The 21,724-nt window shown below is 38.0% G+C and overlaps 5 protein-coding genes across 9 annotated transcripts; 1 reads left to right on the forward strand and 4 right to left on the reverse strand.

Moving 5' to 3' along the window:
• Nucleotides 1-97: 97 nt before the first annotated feature.
• Nucleotides 98-3,917, forward strand: LOC130721055 (uncharacterized protein At5g64816). 4 transcript variants are annotated; one of them, XR_009013334.1, is made up of 2 exons: nt 98-574; nt 1,321-1,804. XR_009013334.1 is itself a non-coding variant. In XM_057571787.1 (2 exons), the coding sequence occupies exon 2, from the start codon at nt 3,413-3,415 to the stop codon at nt 3,788-3,790; it is 378 nt and encodes a 125-aa protein (XP_057427770.1). In that variant the 5' UTR covers nt 348-574; nt 3,357-3,412; the 3' UTR covers nt 3,791-3,917. The 4 variants fall into 4 exon arrangements, 3 of the variants coding, with proteins under 3 accessions (XP_057427770.1, XP_057427769.1, XP_057427768.1); XM_057571787.1 differs by lacking the exon at nt 1,321-1,804 and adding an exon at nt 3,357-3,917 and having other exon boundaries at nt 348-574; XM_057571786.1 differs by lacking the exon at nt 1,321-1,804 and adding an exon at nt 3,366-3,917 and having other exon boundaries at nt 349-569.
• A 958-nt stretch (nt 3,918-4,875) lies between these two features.
• LOC130721052 (acid phosphatase 1-like) lies at nt 4,876-6,282 on the reverse strand. Its single transcript, XM_057571782.1, has 3 exons — nt 5,762-6,282; nt 5,267-5,476; nt 4,876-5,169 (listed from the first exon to the last, which is right to left on the reverse strand). The coding sequence occupies exons 1-3, from the start codon at nt 6,265-6,267 to the stop codon at nt 4,992-4,994; spliced, it is 894 nt and encodes a 297-aa protein (XP_057427765.1). The 5' UTR covers nt 6,268-6,282; the 3' UTR covers nt 4,876-4,991.
• Nucleotides 6,283-6,897: 615 nt separating this feature from the next.
• Nucleotides 6,898-10,910, reverse strand: LOC130719556 (uncharacterized). Its single transcript, XM_057570175.1, has 3 exons — nt 10,323-10,910; nt 8,181-10,176; nt 6,898-7,871 (listed from the first exon to the last, which is right to left on the reverse strand). Exons 1-3 carry the CDS (start codon nt 10,908-10,910, stop codon nt 6,898-6,900), a joined length of 3,558 nt encoding a protein of 1,185 aa, XP_057426158.1.
• Nucleotides 10,911-11,440: 530 nt separating this feature from the next.
• LOC130719557 (uncharacterized) lies at nt 11,441-12,724 on the reverse strand. The gene has a single exon (XM_057570176.1). The coding sequence runs from the start codon at nt 12,722-12,724 to the stop codon at nt 11,441-11,443; it is 1,284 nt and encodes a 427-aa protein (XP_057426159.1).
• Nucleotides 12,725-14,446: 1,722 nt separating this feature from the next.
• Nucleotides 14,447-19,107, reverse strand: LOC130717061 (uncharacterized). 2 transcript variants are annotated; one of them, XM_057567166.1, is made up of 3 exons: nt 18,470-19,107; nt 16,112-17,822; nt 14,447-15,125 (listed from the first exon to the last, which is right to left on the reverse strand). In XM_057567166.1, exons 2-3 carry the CDS (start codon nt 17,768-17,770, stop codon nt 14,961-14,963), a joined length of 1,824 nt encoding a protein of 607 aa, XP_057423149.1. In that variant the 5' UTR covers nt 17,771-17,822; nt 18,470-19,107; the 3' UTR covers nt 14,447-14,960. The 2 variants fall into 2 exon arrangements, with proteins under 2 accessions (XP_057423149.1, XP_057423148.1); XM_057567165.1 differs by having other exon boundaries at nt 16,112-17,826; nt 18,470-19,105.
• Nucleotides 19,108-21,724: the final 2,617 nt, after the last annotated feature.

Genomic DNA, 21,724 nt, shown 5'->3' on the forward strand with positions numbered 1-21,724 from the left:
AGGTAGGATATGATAGGATAAAAGGATAAGCTATCATATCCTATTGGGCCACCAAACACTGGATTAAAACAGGATAGGATAAGTATCATATCATATCCTATCCTATCCTGTCCACCAAACGGGCCCTATATGTGGTTATCGTTGAAAAATATACATTGGAAATTTACATAATTGGTTAATTATCATCAGGCTTCAACTTCACTACCAGGGGCGGACCCACAGCAGAGTGAGGGGTTCAGATGAACCCCCTGAAAACAAAAAATTCTACTTTACGCCCTTGTATAGTTTTTTTTTGAACCCCCTGAGAATTTTAATTTGCACCCATAGACCCCAGTTACTCCTCTCTCTCATACAGACTCTCTCAGCCTCACGCCCTCACCCACTTTCTCTCGCACACTCACTACCCTAGGTCTGGTCATCAAGCACACACGCACGACGCACTACCGGTCACCACCACGCCACGCCACCACCAGTCCAGCCGCCGACCGCGCCTCTGCGACTCTGCTTCTCTATCTCCGTATCTCTTAGCTCTGCTTCTCCTTTCTCTTCCACAATCAGAGGGTTACTGGGTAAGGTAAGGTGTCTATTTTTTTTCCCTAATTCTTGTTGTGTGAAACTTGATCTCCCTAAATTGAAGTGATTATTGGTAGATAATTTGATATATGGCCATGGCCATGATTGATTGATAACTGAAATTCTGAAAACCCATGGCCATGATTGATTGAAGCTCTAATTTTTTGTGAAAACTGAAATTCTGAAAACCCATGGCCATGATTGATTGATAATTTGATATATTTCAGTATTTCACCCCTTCAACTTGAGGGGATGAAAAATTGATTGAGTTAGTTTAGCTTTAGTTTTTTTTAGAGCAAAATGCATCAGTTCAACATATAGCCATAACAAAGGTCCAGGACCAGCTTTTACATGTTTCAAGTGAATTGATAAATGTGATGCAAGTTGAATGCAATAGAAGACCATTCTTATTCATTAAATTCCATCATATGTACGCAGATCAGTTTTCTCACTGAGTTGGGTGGTTAGATTCTTTTCTCCCAATTACCCCCCTGAACTAGTAGTTTTATGTTTATTTCGCTCTATAGGAAATGAATAAAACATACAATCACTTAGCTTTAGTTAGTTGAAGTGATTATTGGTTTTTTTATTAGAGTGAACTTTAGTTAGTTGAAGTGATTATCTCGTGGCTGCCTTCTTGATCTACATGAATAAAAGAACATGAAAATACAGGGAAAAAGAAGTAAAGAATTATAAGTTTATAACAAAAGTAGTGGAGGCTCTAAGAACCCAATTGTCAAATTTCAGTCCCACATAAGGCATAAGAGACTCATGGGTCTGGACAAAGGAGGAAGCGGGAATGTTTACAGTGAGCTCAGCTTACACAGTTTTACAAGGAGATATGAGGGAACCACCACATAGACTTTATCATAAATTATGGTCACTCAAATGTGCTACCGCTGGCTGGAAAATTCTACTAGATAGAGTTCAGTAGATTGGTGCGTGTTTTCCTTCTGTTTTTGGCCTTGGGTCCCTTGCTTGGTGGTTTAAAAGGAGGGACATGGTGGGAGGTCTTCTTCACTAGTTGCCTGTGATTATTTGCCCTGGCTAATGGGTTAGAATCTGAATTGTTTTGTTCTGTTTTTCTAAAGGCCTATACTCTGTTAGTGTAGGGCCTTAGATTATATTCTCTTTTCATTTTACATTTGTACCAAGGGTTGGAATGCCCATTGTACTCTACTTTCTATTATTAATAACACTTTGGTTTATCAAAACAAAATTGTTGTTGAAATATTGCATTTGGTTAATGACTTGAAATACCACATTATAGTACTATGAAAACTTGACAATTTATGCACTGACTTGAAATACCAAATATGTGCTACATTTGAGTGAAATGTGTGTTGATGTGATTAAAGTTGTTTTTAATTATATTTTTATCGATATGTTCATTTGAAAAATTTGAACCCCTGACCTCGGGGTCCTGGATCCGCCACTGTTCACTACAAGGGTGGCCTGAGAGTGTTTTTAGGAGCACTGATCCAAGGGGTATCAGCAATAGCAAATCTCCAAGATGCATTAACATGCTTGTACTATTGCATTCTATAGTCTCAGCTGCTGTAGAGTGAATTATATTGCTTTGTCCATGGGTTGGCACCCCTTGTACCATTTAGGTTGCATTTAGTTTAGCTGTTTTTGGAGATGTACTGATCTTCTCTTTTGAGAAGAGGTTTTGCATAATCAAGATAAACTTGTGGGTTGAGTATGCAATGCCTTGTGCTTACCCAATTTATTGATTTGGTATTATTGTATTAGAAATTGCAATTGTATACTTGTTTGGAATAGTGAAGTTAAGTTTGTTTTTAATTCTAGGAAGGTCATAGACAATTTTTTAGTAAAGAGAGCAAGGTCATCAAGTGAGCAAAGTGGATCAATTTTTAGTACATGGATGAATGATTCTTTAGTTACTTACATTGAAAGTGATGTATTCAATAACATTGACTCTGAGTTTATTGTTCAACGATTTCAGAATATGAAATAACTATGACTTGTATAATTTATGATGTATAAATATATTAAAGTTGTTTTTAATTATATTTTTATCGATGTGTTCATTTAAAATTTTTTAAACCCCCTGACTCCGGGGTCCTGGATCCGCCACTGAATTTGAGGAAGACCCAGAATTGCTTTTTGTAATTTAACAATTTTCTGGGCCTTTTGCTTGAAACTAGTTAGCTAGATGCACACAACTATCACCTTAATCAGAACTTGTTTCATTCTCGCTTTCTATTACTTGAAGAACTAATGTTGTCTATTGCTGAATTGTTCATGATGTAATTTAAGTTAACACACACCTAATCAAGATACAGCAATATGCTTAGGAAGAAGTTATGCTTCTCCAGTGCTTGTAAATGCGCTTCAGCTTCTTGATAAAATGCTTCAATACCTCACACTTATGCTGTTAAATTGAGATGTGGGATTGTGATCTTTGGTGGGGTGGTCTAGATTTTGGTAGATTTTGAGAAATGTAATTTACATGGAAGATTTTATTTTTGGTAATAGGGCTTATCTTCTATTCTGTGTTTGTTATTGTGTGAATAATGGGCTTCAGTTGCTTGATAAAATGCTTCAATACCTCAACTTATTCTGTTCAATTTAGATGTGGGATTATGATCTTTGGTGGGGTGGTCTAGATTTTGGTAGATTTTGAAAAATTTAATTTTCATGAAAGATTTTATTTTTGGTAACAGGACTTATCTTCTATTCTGTTTTTATTATTTTGTGAGTAATCATGATTTACGACTCGAACTAAAAATTTTGTAATTGATTTTTGGGTTTTTGAGAGTGTGCAGTATATGAATTAGAGGAAGAGCAGCTGAGATTGTATATCAGACTAGAAATGGGGGATATCTGGTGGTCTCTTTTGGGGGCTGCAATCCCTGTGGTTGTTGCGGGACAGGCTTTCAGAGTGAAGAAAAGGCGCGCTGAAGAGCAGAGGCTGACAAGCGCGAGGGGGAGAGAAAGGAGTTCTGATGAAATATTTGTCTGTGAAAGGGTCTGCACATCAAAGAGGATGTTGAAAAAGGTGGGTTCATTCTCAAAAGATCCCATTCCCGATACTTGTGTTACTGTCTGTGGTGTATCTGATCTGGATGCGTGTGCTGATGCTTGTGCCCGAACTGTTTGTGTTAACCACCATCAAGTACCTAATTGGAATGACATATGCCTTAGGAGGTGCCAGAGTGAGTGCTTGAAGCTCTCATCTCAATCTTCTTAGCATTTAGGCTTTGAAATTTGTACGTATACTGAGTTTTCCTATGATGGCTAATGTTTTGGCTCTTATTTCAACTTCAGATTCTAGATTTATTGCAAATTCTATGGTAATCCAAATGGGGCTTTGTCAATTAGGTTCTCATTTACTTTATATCTAATTTCTTCTTTCTTTTCCTGCCTCATTGGTGTGTGAAGTTTGCAATCCCATGAAATTAGGAAGCTTTATGGAGGATGGTGGAATATAGACAAGGTAAAATAACTTTACCTCCATGAAGTTTTTAAAGTCAATATGAAGCATTACATGTCAACCTCTTCATGGTTTACAAACACACTTTATCCCCTTAAACCCTTGGAAATTCTGAAGCTCTACAACTATTACTAATATAGTTAAACCTGAAAATAGAGAAATCATCTTTCATGTTTGCATTTTGCAACTTTTTCCCTTTTTCTGCATTTTGCAACTTTTTCCCTTTTTCTGCATTGGCCAATAGTATACACAACTTTTTCAACTGCACAGCCTCTACTGTTTAGGGCTGGACTTAATAATTAATAGGCTTTCCTCCTATCCCCCCCCCCCCTAAAGTATTTGCATATCTGTCAGTACATATAACTTTTCATATTTTAGGAAAGAAAAATCTCTACATTACTTCTCAACAGTTGAGAGTTGTTGTTGCATATTCTTTTTAAACTTGATGGGTGGTGAATTTACAATTTGTAAGTTAGTGGAAACTTAACTCAATTGATAAATATTGGCTGATACATATTGCATCCAAATAGTTGCTGTGATAAAAACGATATGCAGGAATACCTAAAGCTAACTCAAGACTCAATAGAGCTTCTTGATTAAGCCACTAGAATTGGGTTAATGGTAAAGGGTTTGGGTAGTTTGCATGAAGCCATTGATTCAAATCTTATTTCTGCCATTGTAAGCCAAAACAAGGGACTTTAATCTGATCATCGCACCAGTTTTAGATTCTTAACTACTAAAACACAATTTAGTAGATAGTTCTTTCTACACCCTAGGGAAGGTGTACTTAGTATTGTGAATGAAAAGCTATTATAGCAAGCTAGAATACACTAAAATCTCAGTTTTGAGGGATAATGAGCTTCAGATCTTATTCACATTTTCTAGTAGACAGCTTTATAAAAAGGACTCAAACAAATTGGTGTACAGAGATTCTGAGTTTAAAGTTGACTCTCAATGATTAGGCAACATAGTACATAGGATTTGGAAGTTTGAACGTTCTTGTACAACTCGATGCCCCCTTAATGCTGCTGTATTGGTCACCTAAAATTCCCCAAATGCGATAACCGTTGCTGGTTAATTGTTTTCTCACACCAGACTTGTATTTTTCCACTGACACCAATTCATCCGCAGCATCTCTGCAAAGAGGTGAAAATATAGATTAAGTTAGGTAATGAAGAGCAAAGGAAGCATAGTAGTAAGAGAGAAAGTGATGCAGAGTTAGATTGAACTTACCTCAATACCAGACTAGTCCACCCATGATAACCAACATTGACAAGGTTGTCAATTGTGGCTGATCTAAGATATTCCCTCCTTGCAGAAACCAAAATGATCTGAATACCTCTGGATTTCAGGTCATTGAAGAGCCTTAATGAGTAGTCAAGAGCATGGGCCTTACCCTTGCTCATCCATTCCTCCAAGGCTGTCACATTTAATTTCTTTCCCCTATTGTCATTAAAAAGGCCAATCAATCAGAATAAAGAAAATTGGAAGGGATGTAAGGGTGTTTGAGTGCATATTTGGTTTGGCGTTGACACAACACTAGCATGATTTCACATATCTCAATGCACTAACGGAGATGTTAGAATTTTTCACGTTAAGTTTTATGTGGATTGGAGATCCAAAATTTTGACACGTTGACTTCAACATGGATTCAACGAAAATCCAAACACACAAACTAAACAATGTACATAAAATGACTATAGATGATGGTGGATTTTGAATAATTACCCATATAGATTATTCTTGTAGAAAGGAATGGTAGAAAGCAGAGTATCATCAATGTCAAAAATCCAAGCATCTTTGCCATCTTTCTTCAGATTGCAGCTGGTGCTAAGATAAACCAAGCATTCATCAGTTGTCCTTTCTGAGTCCACTGAGTATTGAGTGGACCTGGCATATTTTCCAATGTATTCAGTGCATTCTTCAGGCACAACTTCAAAGTCTCTAATATTGTGAAGCTCAACATTCATCCTCCAACTTTCACAGTAGTTCTTCAAGCTGATCTTCAATCCATTACGCTTCTTCTGATTCAGTATGTTCCAGTCGGCAATTGTGAAAGGAATCAAAAAGCATAAGAAAACAAAACTGAAACAAAGTGCTCTCCCCATTTCTTTCTTGACAAGAATGATCATGAAATGTGGAGAATAGTGGGAAATAAATGGACTCCATAGGCACCCTTTTATACTTGCAGTGGATCCAGACTGAGACCATGTCACATGGGTTTGAGGGCACATAGTTGCTACAAACCTTCATGCACACCACCATCATCCCCATCCTGGTTGGCAAAACCAAAAGTCTTCAATAAAAAAATGAACCTCTATGATGAGGGGAAACATGCATATAACGTGCCTCTGTATGCCACAACCTGCAACAAGATGACAAAGATAATATTGTTGCATTCTATCACAGATGGGTTTATGTCTTGAACCACGTATTCATAATTTTTGTTCCCGAATGTTAGCTCAAGTGGTAAGAGTTTAGGGACATAAGAGTAGGGTGGGATGAAGGGTGAAGGGTGAAGGGTTCGAACCCTGAGAAGAAACCAATTTACTAACATTACTAACAATTAACATTTGCCAATTAAAAAAAAACGTATTCATATTTTTTTTTTGTCAAATCATATGTTCTATACTTCATTATTTCAATAAAGTATACGGGAACCAGATCAGAGATAGCCCAAAAATTGGAAATGTTCAAACTCCAAAGACAAAAAAAAGGATTTTTGTGAATTTTGGCTTATTAATATTTAGGGAAGTTTTATTTAGATAAGCATTAATAGTAGGGAAGTGTCTACCTACTTTGAGAGAAATGATTCAACGATTTAAACTTTTTTTTTTGGTACATATCATGAAAAGAAAAGAAAACTAAGGCCTCACTGAGGCAACTCCCATGGCATCAGCCAACAACAGAAAACTCATCCCCTCAAGAGGTTGATCAATAGTCACCAAGTTGGTATTCTGACTTGCTCCAAATTTAGCCAAGAAATCCGCGCACGCATTACCCTCCCTTAGGGTGTGGTAGAGCTCCACTCGCCAATCTCGCCCCAATAAATCCTTGATATCCCACACAAGAGACGCATACACATGAGTTGAACCCGGATCTGATGCAACAAGAGTAACAGCATCCAACGAATCAGACTGGCACTCCACCCTTCGAGCCCCCCTATCCCAAGCCAAACGCAACCCATGGTAGATAGCCAGAAGCTCAAGGTGTAGGATGTTAGTATCATCCAAGTAGCCATAGAAGCCACCCTGCCACTGTCCCAAGCTGCTGCGGAAACAACCCCCAAACCCACCACGTCTTGGATCATCTCTCACACTTCCATCAACATTAATCATGAAGCTAGTTGCATCACGCGGAAGCCAACGGACAAGCCTTGGAACCGTCGGAGACCCACTGACCTCGCCATAACACCACCCCAAATCATTAGCCATGGCAGAAATATTTGCAGCAATGCAGTGTAGGTTTGGCCGGGTAGTCTCGAAGCAAAACGCATTCCTCGCACGCCAAATCCACCAAATTGTGCAAATCTCCACTCGATTTGCCCCATGCAGCAGCGCACGCAACCAATGATGGTGATCTTGGAGCTGAAACAAAGCACTAGTGGTATCAAACCCCATACGCTGCCATATATGGTTCGCTAGGGTGCAGTCTCGCAGGCAATGCAGGACTGTTTCATCCTCACTATTGCAGAAGGCACACGCTGCCGTCGGAGCCATTCCTCTTCTGAAACGACACTCGTTTGTGGGGAGAGCGTTGTGATTAGCTAGCCAAATCATCATGACACACTTCAGAGGAGCCTTAAGCTTCCAAATCCAGCACCAACTAGTGGGGGACCCTGCAACAACAGAAGAAAGTAAACGCTGGTTAATAATCCAAGAGTAGCCCGTCGCCACCGTGTATATCCCTGTAGCATGCCCTGTCCATCGCACCCCATCCTGAACATGGTTATTTAGCCGAACTGGGAAACCATTAACCGCGTCAATCAAGTTCTCTGGCAAGGCAGTCCAGAGACGGTCCAAGCGTCATCTCTCCCCATCCCAAACATCCATAATTCGCTGATCGATATCATAATAATGCACAAAGTCCACTAAAGTTCCCAGCGGGCGGGAGGTACACCAAGGGGTATTCCAGAAGGAGGATAAACCGTTCCCTATTTTAAATTCAAACCCAGGTTTGAGCACAGCACAAGCCTGCTGAAGCGCATTCCAAACTGGAGACCCTTTCTTCTCATTTGCTTGCAGAAAAGAGACCTCAGGATAATAATTATGTTTAAGAAGATGGACCCAAGGTTTATCAGTCTCAGATATAATCTCCCACACATGCTTTCCCAACATCGCCACATTATGATCTCTAGCCTTTCTCAAACCAAGCCCCCCTTCGTTCTTCGGAATAGCCACTCGATCCCAACCAACCAAGTGTAATCCTCTACCATCCCTGTTTTTCCAAACAAAATTTTTTGTAACTGAGTCCAACTTGTCACATACTCCTTGTGGGAGCCAAACCTGGCTCATGCAATAAGCTGGCATGGCAGACAGAACAGATTGTGCCAAAGTGAGACGACCAGCCCGGTTTAAAAGCTTACATTTCCAATCCGCCAAGCGAGAGTTAATACGGTCGAAAAGAAAATTAAAATCATGCTTTGTCACTCTTCTTTGGAAAATGGGGAATCCCAAGTACTTGCCAATATCTAAAGTGAAGTGGATACCCACAACATTAGAAATGCTAGCCTTCTTCAAATTAGTAATACCATTATAAGCTAGAATTTTTGACTTTGCTTCATTAACCTTCAACCCAGAAGCTCCACAGAACCTGTCTAACAAATCCTTTAAAACTCTCACCTGGCTATCCTTATCTTTGATAAAAAGAAGCACATCATCAGCAAAGAAAAGATGGGACAAACCAGGGCCATTACGAACCGTGCAAATAGGCTCCCACCTCCCGTCCAGGACAGCTGTCGAAATAGCTGAACTGAACCTCTCCATACACAACACAAACAAATATGGAGAAAGAGGATCACCTTGCCTTAACCCTCTTTTCGCAGCAAAAGGTGGTAATCTCTCTCCATTCCACATGATGGAAAGCTGAGAAGCAGTCACACAGAACATAATCAAGCGAATACAAGAGGGTGGAAAACCAAAAGCCATTAAAGTCTCCTTCAAGAAACCCCAATCAACCCTGTCATAAGCCTTCTCAAGGTCTAATTTAAAGACTAAATTTCCGCCTTTCCGCTTGGCTTTCCTCTGATGGTACACAATCTCTTGCAAAGCAATGGCATTATCACTAGTGCTCCGCCCTGGGATAAAGCTGCTCTGCATTGGGCTAATGATATCATTCAACAAAGGCCGAATCCTATTCACCAAAATTTTTGTTATCAGTTTGTAAATAACATTACACAAACTGATGGGCCTAAAATCCTTATACGTCTGGGGGCAATCCACTTTCGAGATCAAAACAATGAGGGTCTCACACAAAACAGGATCAAATTGTTGGGTCTCAAAAGCAGCTTTAATACAGGAAAATACCTTATCACCCACTACATCCCAGTAGGTTTTGAAGAAATAAGCATGAAACCCATCAGGCCCTGGAGCTTTGAAGGAACCCATATGCTGAAGGGCTAGGAACACCTCTTCTTTAGTGACCTCTCTCTCAAGAGCAGGAATGAAGTGCTCGGGGATAGTGGGCAAATTTGGCGTAGGTAAGCAATTAGTATCAACCACTACGGTCTCAGCAAATAAGCTTCGGAAATAATCAATAGCACCTGCTTGGAGAGCCTCCCCATCCTCACACCAAGAGCCATCCGGTAAATTAAGACCCACAATCCTGTTTCTCTTTCTCCGAATAACTGTTTGGGCATGAAAAAAAGCAGTATTACGGTCGCCATATTTAACCCACTTCTCTCTAGACTTTTGGTACCACAACATCTCCTCTTGGGCTAAGATCTCGCTGTGCTCTTTTTTCAAACGATCAAGCTGTAGCAAGAGAGTTACTGAATCTACCGTCTCTAGTCTCTTCTGAGTAGAAGCCAAACAATTCTCCACATGTCTTTTCCTGCGAAAAATATTTCCAAAGATCTTCTTATTGAAATCCATGGAATCCACCCTTACTTCATTCAGGGCATCTAAGACACTATGTCCCCCTTTCTGCCAAGCATCATGAACCACATCCTTGTACAAATGATGACTAGTCCAGGCAACCTCAAATCTAAATGGTCTCCCCCCATATTTTCTATCTTTTTTCCACATCGAAGTAATAAAGGGCTATGGTCAGAGTGCCTGCGAGGGAGAACCTCTAACCCACCCTTCGGGAACACCACACGCCAATTCAGAGACGCCAAGGCACGATCAAGCCGCTTGTGCACCGGCAGATGCCCCTGACAGTTCCTGAACCAAGTAAAATGTAACCCAGAAGCACCTATATCCATCAAGTGACAGGTATCAATATTATCACGAAAAGTTGTTGCTCGCATCTGGGAGAAGACACCCCCGCGTTGCTCAGTGGAGGTCAGAGTATCATTAAAATCCCCCACCAAGGCCCAAGGGATTGACATGGACGTCGAGATACCACGAAGATGATCCCACAAAAACTGTCTATTAATAGGGATTGGACTAGCATAAATACCTGAGCAAGCCCATTGAAGTTGACTAGAATTTATAAGAAGAGTGATGGCTTGAGCATGCGAGGAGAGGATGCTAATTTGACTCACCACCTCATTTCTAGCAAGAGCCCAAATGCCTCCCGATTGGCCATGAGCCTCTTCAACCCCAACCGGACTATACCCCAATTTGGTCCAAAAATTCTGAAGACGGCAAAACTGGACATGTGTCTCTAAAATAAAACAAACCTCAGGTTTGTGTCTCACAAGCACCTCCTTCATGTGCCTTTTAGACACTACATTCGCTGCACCGCGAACATTCCAAGATAAAACTGAAAATTCTGGTTGTACTATCATTAAAAAACTACAGATAAGGAGAACCAGAAAACACTATCGAATTCACTGCATATCAACAGTTTCGTGCTCCAACTCGTCCCCAACATTCCCTGTCTCATGTTGGTCCTCCATATGGCTCCTCATCTCTTGCTCTTCTCCTTGATGCTGGTCTGGTGGTCGTGTACCAATACCAGTAGAAGTCTGAGTCCCAGCTTGGAAAACAACATTTGGCATGTCTCTAGTCAAGAAGGATACCTCTCCGTTGCTAGATTGTTGAATATGCACTGTTTGTCTCACTATATTTCTCTCTTTTGCCACTCCATCCTTTTCACTGGCGCCATTCGCACTAGTAGACCCCACATGAAAATTTGGCATTGACCCCATGAGTTTGGAATTCTGAGCTTTGACATTATCTTTCTCCACACGTGCTGGTCCTTCCTTTCTTTTTTTTATCCAAACCTTCTCCCCCACATGCTTCACGTGATTGTGGTCCCCCCTATAGTAATACCTCCATGTCTCTCTCCTACACATTCCTCCTGCTCAATGACATGTGCCTCATTCCCTTTTCCCACCCCCATCAACGTTCCTTTTCCCTTGTTTTCCTGATTAGTAGGAGCCTTTGATTTCGCATCAGCCGCCAATTTCTGGTTGCTTTTGGAATTAATTGCATGAGTCTTGGGAGTTTGCACATTCTTAGGAGACCGTTTCTTTTTTTGAACCACCATCCACTCACCTAGGATCTCTCCCTCCTCCTCCTGCGTGGAATTTGGTTTTTCCATAATTATTGCATTAGGCACCATTAATTCTCCTGGAATAATCCCCTGATTCTCCGCGCCCATGATTGTGTTTGTTACCATGTCCGTTGTTTCTCTCTCTTGCCCCTGGCCGCCAACCATCGAAGCACTAGGGTTTTCTTCTGTGTTTTTCTCCTTCTGTGGCGGCGCCGCCGGTAACGCTAGTGCGCCACCAGGTATCTCCCCTGTGCACTCCCTGCCCCTGTGACCATAGCACCCACACTTGGTGCATATGACATGTAGTCCCTCGTATTCTATCCTGTACCAAAAACCTTCAATACACACCTTCCCAATGACTGGCCTGGACAGATCAAGCTCCACACAAATCCGTGCGAATTTTCCCCGCTCCGCTCTAAGGGTATTGCTATCTACCCTGATTGCCTTCCCCACTGCAGAAGCCACCCCAAGCAAAAAACTCTCATCATAGAAGACCACGTTCAGCCCAGGTATACGAATCCAAACCAGGGTTTTGGTGACCTTGGCTAGAGGGGAAAGAAACTCCTTGCTCCATGTGGAAACAGCCAGGTAGTGATCATAAATCATCCATGGTCCTCCCTCCATCACCTTTGTTCTATCCGCAGCAATATCAAACTTCACCAAATAAAACCCATTATCAACATCTAGTAGGTCGAAGTCTGTTGTGAGCCGCCACACGGCCGTTAGCCGTGCCTTCATAGTTCGATAGCCCAACCTCTTCCCTAGCAAGGAAACTACCAGAGCATCCTGCCAGGGGTGGCACAACGCCCTTATCACCTCTGCATCAGTGACCACCTGAGGCAGCAAAGGGTTGCCATTGACATGCTCAATCCTCATCTTCCCCTGTTCAATCAAGTTCACTACTTTCCTGGCCGGAGGAGCAACTTTCCCCCCCAGCAGCTTGTCTCGAAACGTTGCTCTTGCCCAGACATTCGTGTCACCGCCCTGTTGGAGAGGGCTGTTACCCGCACCTTTAGAGAAAACCTCCATTCTAAATACTATCAGTAGTTAATCAACGATTTAAACTTTATTATTAAATATCATACATTTGCGTGGCAAAAATATTTATTATTTGATTTATACTATTTACTAATTTATTAATAGAGTTGCCAGTTAGCTGTGATACGTTGTAAATTGGCGTAAATTTTTTAAAATAGACCAACTTTTTAATTTTATCATTATAATAGTCGGACTCTTAAAATAATATGTAGATGACAATGAAAATGTATGTCCCATTTATTATAGATTAAAATTAAATTTATAAACTTAATATCGATTTTTTTGCTACATTTTATATTGAGTTCAATTTTGATGCACTGACAGTGTAAAGTTTTTTTATACCGTCAACCAATCAGATTTCAAATATTTGCCATGTGACTCAATTTAATTAAATAAAAAATTCTTCTTTCCCACAAATATAAAGAAGACAGTAGGCACGAACAAAATAAAATAACAAGTTGAATGTCATTGGTTTCAAGCCATATACATATCTTTCTCCTTGTGAACCATACAAGTAGCAAGAGTACAAAACTCATGATTAGGTCACTCACTGCAGGATTTAAGACTCAGGAGTTATTTGACCACCAAAGCTCCATTAAGGTGTTCATGCTAAGATATAAACTAAAGAACATTACTGCACACAAAAGATTTTAGATTTTCTTATTTTGAATGTGCATAATCTAAAATAGGGAAAGATCTAACTACTTGCACAAATATACATCATAACTTCACAATTTCTCATATGTTGAATATCTGTTCTTTCATTGATCATTCTTTTGTTTTAACTTTTGGGTGAGAGGTATAGAGCGGAGGATGCTAGCGTTCCACCAAATTATTTGATTATTATACATTTACATGATTTAAACAAAGCATTCATCGCAAAAAGAGCACACAAGAAAGTAACAATAGAATGGAAACAAGACACAGAAACAAGCAACAAGTACAGTCACAATAAATTGTGATCTACTTTTTCAAGCAAACTTTGAATGCAATATGATTCACATGAAAAAAAAGGGAAGAACTCACTATCACATAAATAAATCATCTGCTCATATGCAAATCACATAATGAAACTGGTATTGATAGACATTCAATCCAACTGATGCTAAAATGATTACTACAAACTTTTTAGTTGATGAATTCATCTAACGGATCATCTATCAGATCCTCATCTATCAGATCCTCTTTTATTCCCTTTCTTTTTAATTGACATGTGATTAAGAAGGATCATTTATATTATCCTTCTATCATCACCTGTAAACAAATTGAAATTAGATAGCTGCAGTAATCTGAATAACATTCTGCAGACATCAAGCTTTTTACCTTACTGAAATGTCCTGATTTGCGAACTCCACATTGCTTGGTCCTCACAAAAGATTAAGTCTCTGGAAAATAAAAGCTTTACAACAAAGATAAATTGCGAATGGAGTCATTCATGTAGGTATATCAACATTGTAGCTAAAAGTTGAAGTTATGCAAATAATCCAAATACAAATAGCCACTGTGAAATCGCACTTAAAGTCATCTGACAGAGATGGAGCATAATTAAGAGGCAGCGATTGGATCATACACTTATAGTCATCTAACAGATATGAAATATGGGTTGTTAAGATGTAGCAAATGGATCATGCAGCATCTAGTAAAATCAGTAACACTGCAAAGACTTCCCGATCAGAAAAATGGGGACTCCCGTAATTCATTCGACAAGAGAAATTAAAAGAAACAAAATCTCTGTTATGCTTCATATCAAAATATGAGTCATAACTCATAATCCATTGTTGAATAGCTATCTTCAAATAGTTATTCTTCAGAATAAGTGGTAATTCCACTTCCTTTAGTTACAAGTTACCAATCTCAATGCTACATATGTTCTACTATAACAAACCCAATCTCAGTGGTAATTCCACTTCATATCAGCTACTATAACAAACCCAACCTTAATACCACAAGTTACCAAGTTTCTTCAGCAAACCCTTGTACATTCTATCCTCTTCATCAAAAAGAATGAGGGAAAAGATGTTTACAATTGCTCTTGTCTATGAATTGTCAGAAGGGACAAACAGAGCTAGTAGTTCTCCTAAATAAGATACATCTGAAAGTATGGAAAGTAACAAACCTAAACATAGGAACAAAAACCCAATCCATGTATAAAAACCAACCAGAATCTTCTCATCAATTGCTTTTATAATACAGTAAGAGAATTATGACTGCTAAATAACCTCAATTTTCACTCCTGTGCACTCTTGGGCCGAAGACTAGGACTTTGCATATGAATTAACGCCACAGCAATGGAGAACGACTGTAGTGCAGAAAGAGGTGGGTGAAAATGAATATAATATAGACCATCATGAACATTGACCATCCTCAAGGTGGGGCTGAAATCACTTGAACCCTGAAATTTGAGGGGGTATGGTCATCTCATTGCATACTTACATAAACAATTGTCAAGAAAGTACATAAGTAAATTTAAGATTACAAATGCACGGCTGTCTAGTTTATAAATATAAAATTGGCCTCATCTTGAGAGAGATTGCTGCAAAATCTATTTCAGAATCACAGGTTATGGAAACTCTAGAAAAATGAACAAAGTTATTTTCCTATTCACTAAACGTAGAGAGAAACGGAAGAAAAATACAAGAGAAACCATTAAATGGTTTTATTGAAACTTTGATTTCTAGTAGAGCCCAATGGTGTCCAACATCCACGTGGCCCCATCTAGGGCTTGGTGCTTGGTGGTTTTTGTAAGCATAACGTTGAGGAAAAGAATTTGATAGTTTGAGGACAAACCCACAACAAAGACAGGGGAAAACACATCTAGCCAAAACCAATATTTACAGTTCCCATACTATTTTGTCTCCCATTTGATGATATAAAAATATATCACTAACATTATTTAGAGAGAAATGTCAGAAGTATAATATAGAACCATTCATGTGACTTCACACAACAGCTTAAGCTTCTGGAATAATTAGTTCATGACATGAAACCAGAGCCTCTATAACTAAGTAGTCTAGAGTTCAATCCTAACTGCCCTCAATTATTCTAATAAAAAGTTGAATTTCAGCACATGGTAGGTGGGTGGGCATGTGCATTGTTCACGTTCTTGCGTGAGGGTGCGTGTTAGAAGTAACCGTTCATGTGTCTTCACCTAACACCTTAAGCTTTTGGGATAATTGTTCCATGACAAGAATAAAGAAAGAATAGTAATAGAATTAGGCTTGTTAATAGCACGCTATAGCGTAGCGCCCTGGGGGTTCACCGCTACATCACTATTCACTGCTATTTGCCGCTATAGCGGAGCGCTATAGCGTTTTTTGTGCTTGCCGCTACGCTATCCGCCATCAACAACCCTGAATAGAATATGGAATAGAAACACACCTGAGAAATTAAATCAACAGACTTGCATTCGCCTTGTGTATTTACTTGAGATAGAACCTGTGGCTTGCTAGATCTTTTCTGAAGTACTGTCAGAGGACATCCCTCATCCCAACCACCACAGTCACAGTGGCCATCGGATCTCCACCTATCTATCAAACTGGATGGGCCGCCATTTCTGGTTCTTGGCCCACCATGAAGACCGGCCGGAATTAGAATATTCATGCTAGATGAGCAGTCACCATCATTTTGATTACAATTTTCAGAAGGCGACTCAATTTGCTTTGCTCCAGATTTGTTGAGAAATTTCAAACCCCAGCCTCCTACTTTTTGTGGCTTATTACAAGGAAGATGGTCTTTCACAACAATGGCAGCCATCTCAAAATTGGGAGGAACATTAGACTCTAACAAATTGGTCCCTCCAAAAGCATGCGGCTCCCACAGACAACTCTCATCTATGGCACTAGATCCGCCAAATTTTGAGAGCGTTCTGCGTTTTGAAGATGGACTAGTTCTGAAGACGTTAGACACTTTTTTCGTCAGGCCCTTGTTCTTCCTGTGAGAATGCTCTGATGTGGACAATATTTCAATGTTATGAAATAATGTAAACTCCGTCTCCATTATTCTACAATTGTTTCGGCAGAGAGTGAAACTCGTTGATACATTCATCTTCCCAGCAAGCTGCAAATCACCGTCAGGAATATCACGAACCTTTTGACCTCCCTTGTTCAAGTGAAACTGGTATACGTAGTCCAAAGCCTTATCCTCTGCCGAGTCTACCTTCCTCAATTTCGCTACATAAACCTCCTTCTGATTATCTGCAGAAAAAACAAAATAAGGAATCCCTTGCTTCCATGTACATTGGATCATTCCCTGAGACAACGTAGAAGAAGCTGAAGACAACCAATCTGCACAAGCAGAGGAAGTGCTAGCAGTGGAAGCAAGTCTTTCATGAACAGAAATGGAGCCATGCTTAAGGCTTGGCACCAACCGTGTTTCCCTTTCTGGTTTATACGATGAAGAGATACTTAAATCACTGGGAGAGTCCATAAAATCATAACATATCAATCCTTCTGCATCAGAAAAGTTCATCTTGTTCAAAGTTTCTTTTCTATCTGAAGAACCAAACCGCTGAAGTAGAGCACTATTCAATATATTCATCATACTCTTGCTCCCCATTACTGCACCTAAAGGCCACTGTTCTCCGCCATCAGCACTGATTACTACTCTCCCAATATCAGTGGATACAGGACATTCAATGACAAAAGAACCACATGTATTTCCATAAAAAAAATTAGCCAAATTCAAGCTCATCATGTTTGTGGTTCTTAAGCTCACAGGTATGTTGCATTGAGCTGCTTTTAACGCGCTGTTGTGTAACAATTCTAGGCAGCGGCGAAGATATTTCTCGTCAACACTCACCACATGCTTTGGAATCCTATTGTCTAGTCCATGGACACGCCGATCAAATAAATCCTTGAAGAGAAATTTACTAACTTTTGATTGGACAGCATTTACAGCTATTGCACGATGAGAGTTTGACCGTTTAATCAACTTCTTGAACTGTGATTTTGAAGAGTCTTCATCTGATAACTCCTTGTCATTCAATGAATCTTTTTTCATGTGGCCCTCTTTTTGAATCCACAAGCCTGTACTTTCCATCTTCTACCTCAGTTATTCAGGACTAATGGTTGGAACCTTCAATCACAGTCATCTTCCTTCAATAAAGACACATACAATAGAAAAAACAAACAAAACACTGTCACAAACCAAAAATAAAATTGTTTGCAAAATGATGAATTTGAAAAGTTGCAATTCTTCTTAAAGAGTCTACCTGTATGAGATCAATTATAACCAAAAAGAATGGAAGATTTCTATATATCATGGCATGAAACTCTCCATTTAAAATTACATATAACAGACACAAACATGTGAAGAAAGAAACCTATAGTCCCTAAACATAAAGATTTCAGATGGGCATGTTCTTATTAGAAAATAAGAATTCTCAGACAAAACTGCTTACACATTAATGACTTGAGTGAAATTCACTCATAGAACAAATAATTTCACAATTCAATTTAACCAATAGTTGACCCTGTTATATTATTTGTCACTGAAAAAAAGAAACCAAAAGCCTATAAAATAAGTGAGGAAGAAGTAAAGAACAAGGTTCAATCTTACAACCTTAAATCTCAAAAGGGTCAACCACCATCTTACAACAGAAATTAACTGAACTAAATCCATACAAACGGTTCCCGGAAAATGCTCCAATAACAAACAAACAAAATCAATAAAGAGAGACAGGAAACAAACACAAAAGCAAATACAAATAATAATAATTGAGAGCAACTTTATTCTTACCAGCTAAACCTGGATCCAGGAAGAGCCAAGCCAAGAGCACTTCAACAAAATGAAAGCAAACCCACTAGCAAGATGAAGAGAAGTAGCTGTTTTTCACACAACAACACTCTTTAGATCCTCAAAATTTGACCTTTTCAACCCCAAGACCAAAGGAAAGTGGAGAAGAGAAAACCCAAATGGGGAAAGAGGAAATGGACACAAATAACAACAAAAAAAGTTGAAAACAACCAAGTCAGCACATGGGAAACAAAGATCAACACACAACCACCACCACAAGTAATTACTAGGATACTATGTTCCTTCCAGAAAACTCTGTTTTATTATAGTAGTTCAAGAAAAGGGTGCAATGGTATTTATTTGTATTTGATTTGATGGAGAGAACAAAAATACTAAACTAAACTAAACTAAACTAATCCAACAACAGTGACATAGTGGAGGCATGAACATGGTTGAAATGAAAATCTAGTACTCCATTGAGGAGAGAGAAGTGATCCTAGTTCACACCTAAAAATCAGGATGCTAGTCTTATAGGACAGGACCCACAACGTTGTTGCTTGATGAACTAGAAAGAGTGTATTGTATTGTATTGTATTGTATTGAAATGCAAAGTCCAAAGGATTCCAACACGGATAGATAGAGAAATTGAGGAAGAAACATGAGCTGGTGCGCACGATAGCTATGTGACTCCACTAAAGCCAAAGCTGTTGCTACCACTAGCACAGATTCAGGAAGCTACTATTACTATCCCATAAATAAATTCCTTCTTTTTTTTACTTTTCCTTTCTTTTTCCATTTATGCTAGTTAATTACACGTTTTGATTCTCTAATTTTAATTTCAATTATGTGTGATTTTGTTTCTTTAATTTTTTTAAAGCTTTTTAATTTTTAAGGTTCAATAATTTTAACTTTTTTCTTAACTTTTACATATTAAGAATTTTAAATATTTGTTTTTTATTTTATTATTCATATTAGTTTTTTCTAATGAAAGATATCATCCATGAGTGACAATTGTTTTGCTTTGGAAATATTTATATTAAGGAAATTATCGATTTGCTTCTATTTGTGATTATTGCCTTTTATTTATTTATTGATTCATAGAATATCATGCTAATTACTACTATGATTTGATTCGGATTAAATTTCTTGATATTTTTCCAATTTAATTAGAATTATTTTAGCTTTTATTACTTCCCTATAATTCTATTTAAGTGTGACCTTTCCCGTCAAAAAAAATAAATAAATTTAAGTGTGACCTTTTTTTTTAACATTCAAGTGTGACTTTTGTTCACTTTTCTACACATGATTTTTTTTATATCGAAAAGATAAATTGAACTCTTTAGTGATTGATCTGATCCATAAATCTTGAGCTATCATTCGGGGACTCTACACATGTACGTTAACACAAATGAATCAATTCTTTCATTAATATTTACGGTTGCTCTAGTGAAAAGTAATTCTCATAATACTTAAAAATATTATTTAAGGCCTTGTAGGATACCTCAAGTGGTAGGAGCTGGGGGACATATGTGTTGGGTAGGGGAGGTCTAGGAATTGATTGCTGACTGATGCAATTTATCCATCCGATGTACCAAATAAAAATATTATTTAAGGAGAATCAAACATGAATGAGTGAAATTATATACTCATTGGTGATGTTTATAATGGATTAACGGTATAAAATATTCTAGATATAAAATATTCTTATAAAGGATAGTAAAAATATTTACTAAAGCTTAGTAAAATTTGAAATTTTGGAAAGGTTAGAGGTTAAATGAGATTTGAGATATTTTTTTAGATAAAATTTAATATTTTGTGATTAAAATATTTAAAAATGAGATTTAAAGTATATCAATAATGATAAAACTTAATTTAAATAATTTTTTATTTTGAGAGTTTTTCTTTTTACAAGATGCAAGTCTATGAATTTTTTTTTTAATATTCTTGCTAATTTTCCTATGTAGAAAAAAAAGTAAGGATATCTAAACAAAAATAATACATACACCATATAATAGTATCATAATGTCTCATTGTTTATCTCATCATATGAATCGAGAGCTTAATTAGGTATCATCTATAGAGAGAGAATTCTCTCATAAAATTTTCTTATATAAAAAATTGTATATATTCTCTTCTAATAAACATTCAGATCGTCTCACCTATTTAACACATAATTAAAAAAAAAAAAGATAAAAACATGAGAAAATGTGATCCCTCTCCTCAATTCCGTGTCTACCGACCGATATCCACCACTAGGATTAAAATTGCAGATGGAGTAAAAGGGGAATTAATATATATTTTCGTTTATGAATTACTAACTGAAATTTAATATTTCTGAGGCATGTGATGGAGAGAGAAAAAAGGGGGTTGGGTTAACGTGGCAATAGTCAAGTACATATGTACCTGTGCAATGCATGCTTATTGACCAACACTTGACCACAAAATAAAATAAAAGTGTTGCCATTACATACCACAGCATAGCATAATAACATGTTCAGTTGCAGCAGCACTGTTTACACACATGAGTATGACATGACACATTCTCATTCTTCATCCTCTTTCCTTCATTTCGATCGGTTAGTTTACTTATTGCTGCAACCATTTAATGCACTCATGTTCATCCTTCTTGTTTATTCATTTCTTGGGCGGCGTTGTTGCAACTGAATATTTTTACTGCTTCTGCTACTATTACCAGTTTATTTATTCTTCTTTATTTTATTTTATGTTGGTTCTGAGGCAATCATCAATGGCTTCATTGAATTGCCTTTTACAAGCCGAAATTACAGAAGACAAATGTGTGATTTGCTAATTTCACTTTCATATTGTAGTGCATGTAGACCGATGTGTAATTAATTTGTTTAACTATTATACATGCTTAATTTTTTAAAATAAGATTTTAAATTTAAATTTTTTGAATGGAAAAATCTCTCACGAAAAATTAACCTCACAATATAATATATTTTGAGTTTTGACTTGAATATTATTGTCTAAAACACAATATTCTGACCAACGAGCTGCAACCAAAGATGAGGAACATTTGAATCTGACTTAACAATATAATTAGTGTATAAGTGTGTAAATTTTGATGAAACACGAGTGTGAATGTTTCTTGGTCTCCTTGACTAGCTATGTAATACTCCCTAAACATAAAAAATTCTAGCACAGAGCTTCTTAAATAATTGCTATTGTAGGGTAATTTTTAATGATGCAGTATATTTTATTGAATTGTGAATATTATATTCATATTTGCTAATGAAA

The sequence above is a fragment of the Lotus japonicus genome, chromosome 5 (genome assembly GCF_012489685.1).
Source record: "Lotus japonicus ecotype B-129 chromosome 5, LjGifu_v1.2".
Classification (NCBI taxonomy): domain Eukaryota; kingdom Viridiplantae; phylum Streptophyta; class Magnoliopsida; order Fabales; family Fabaceae; genus Lotus; species Lotus japonicus.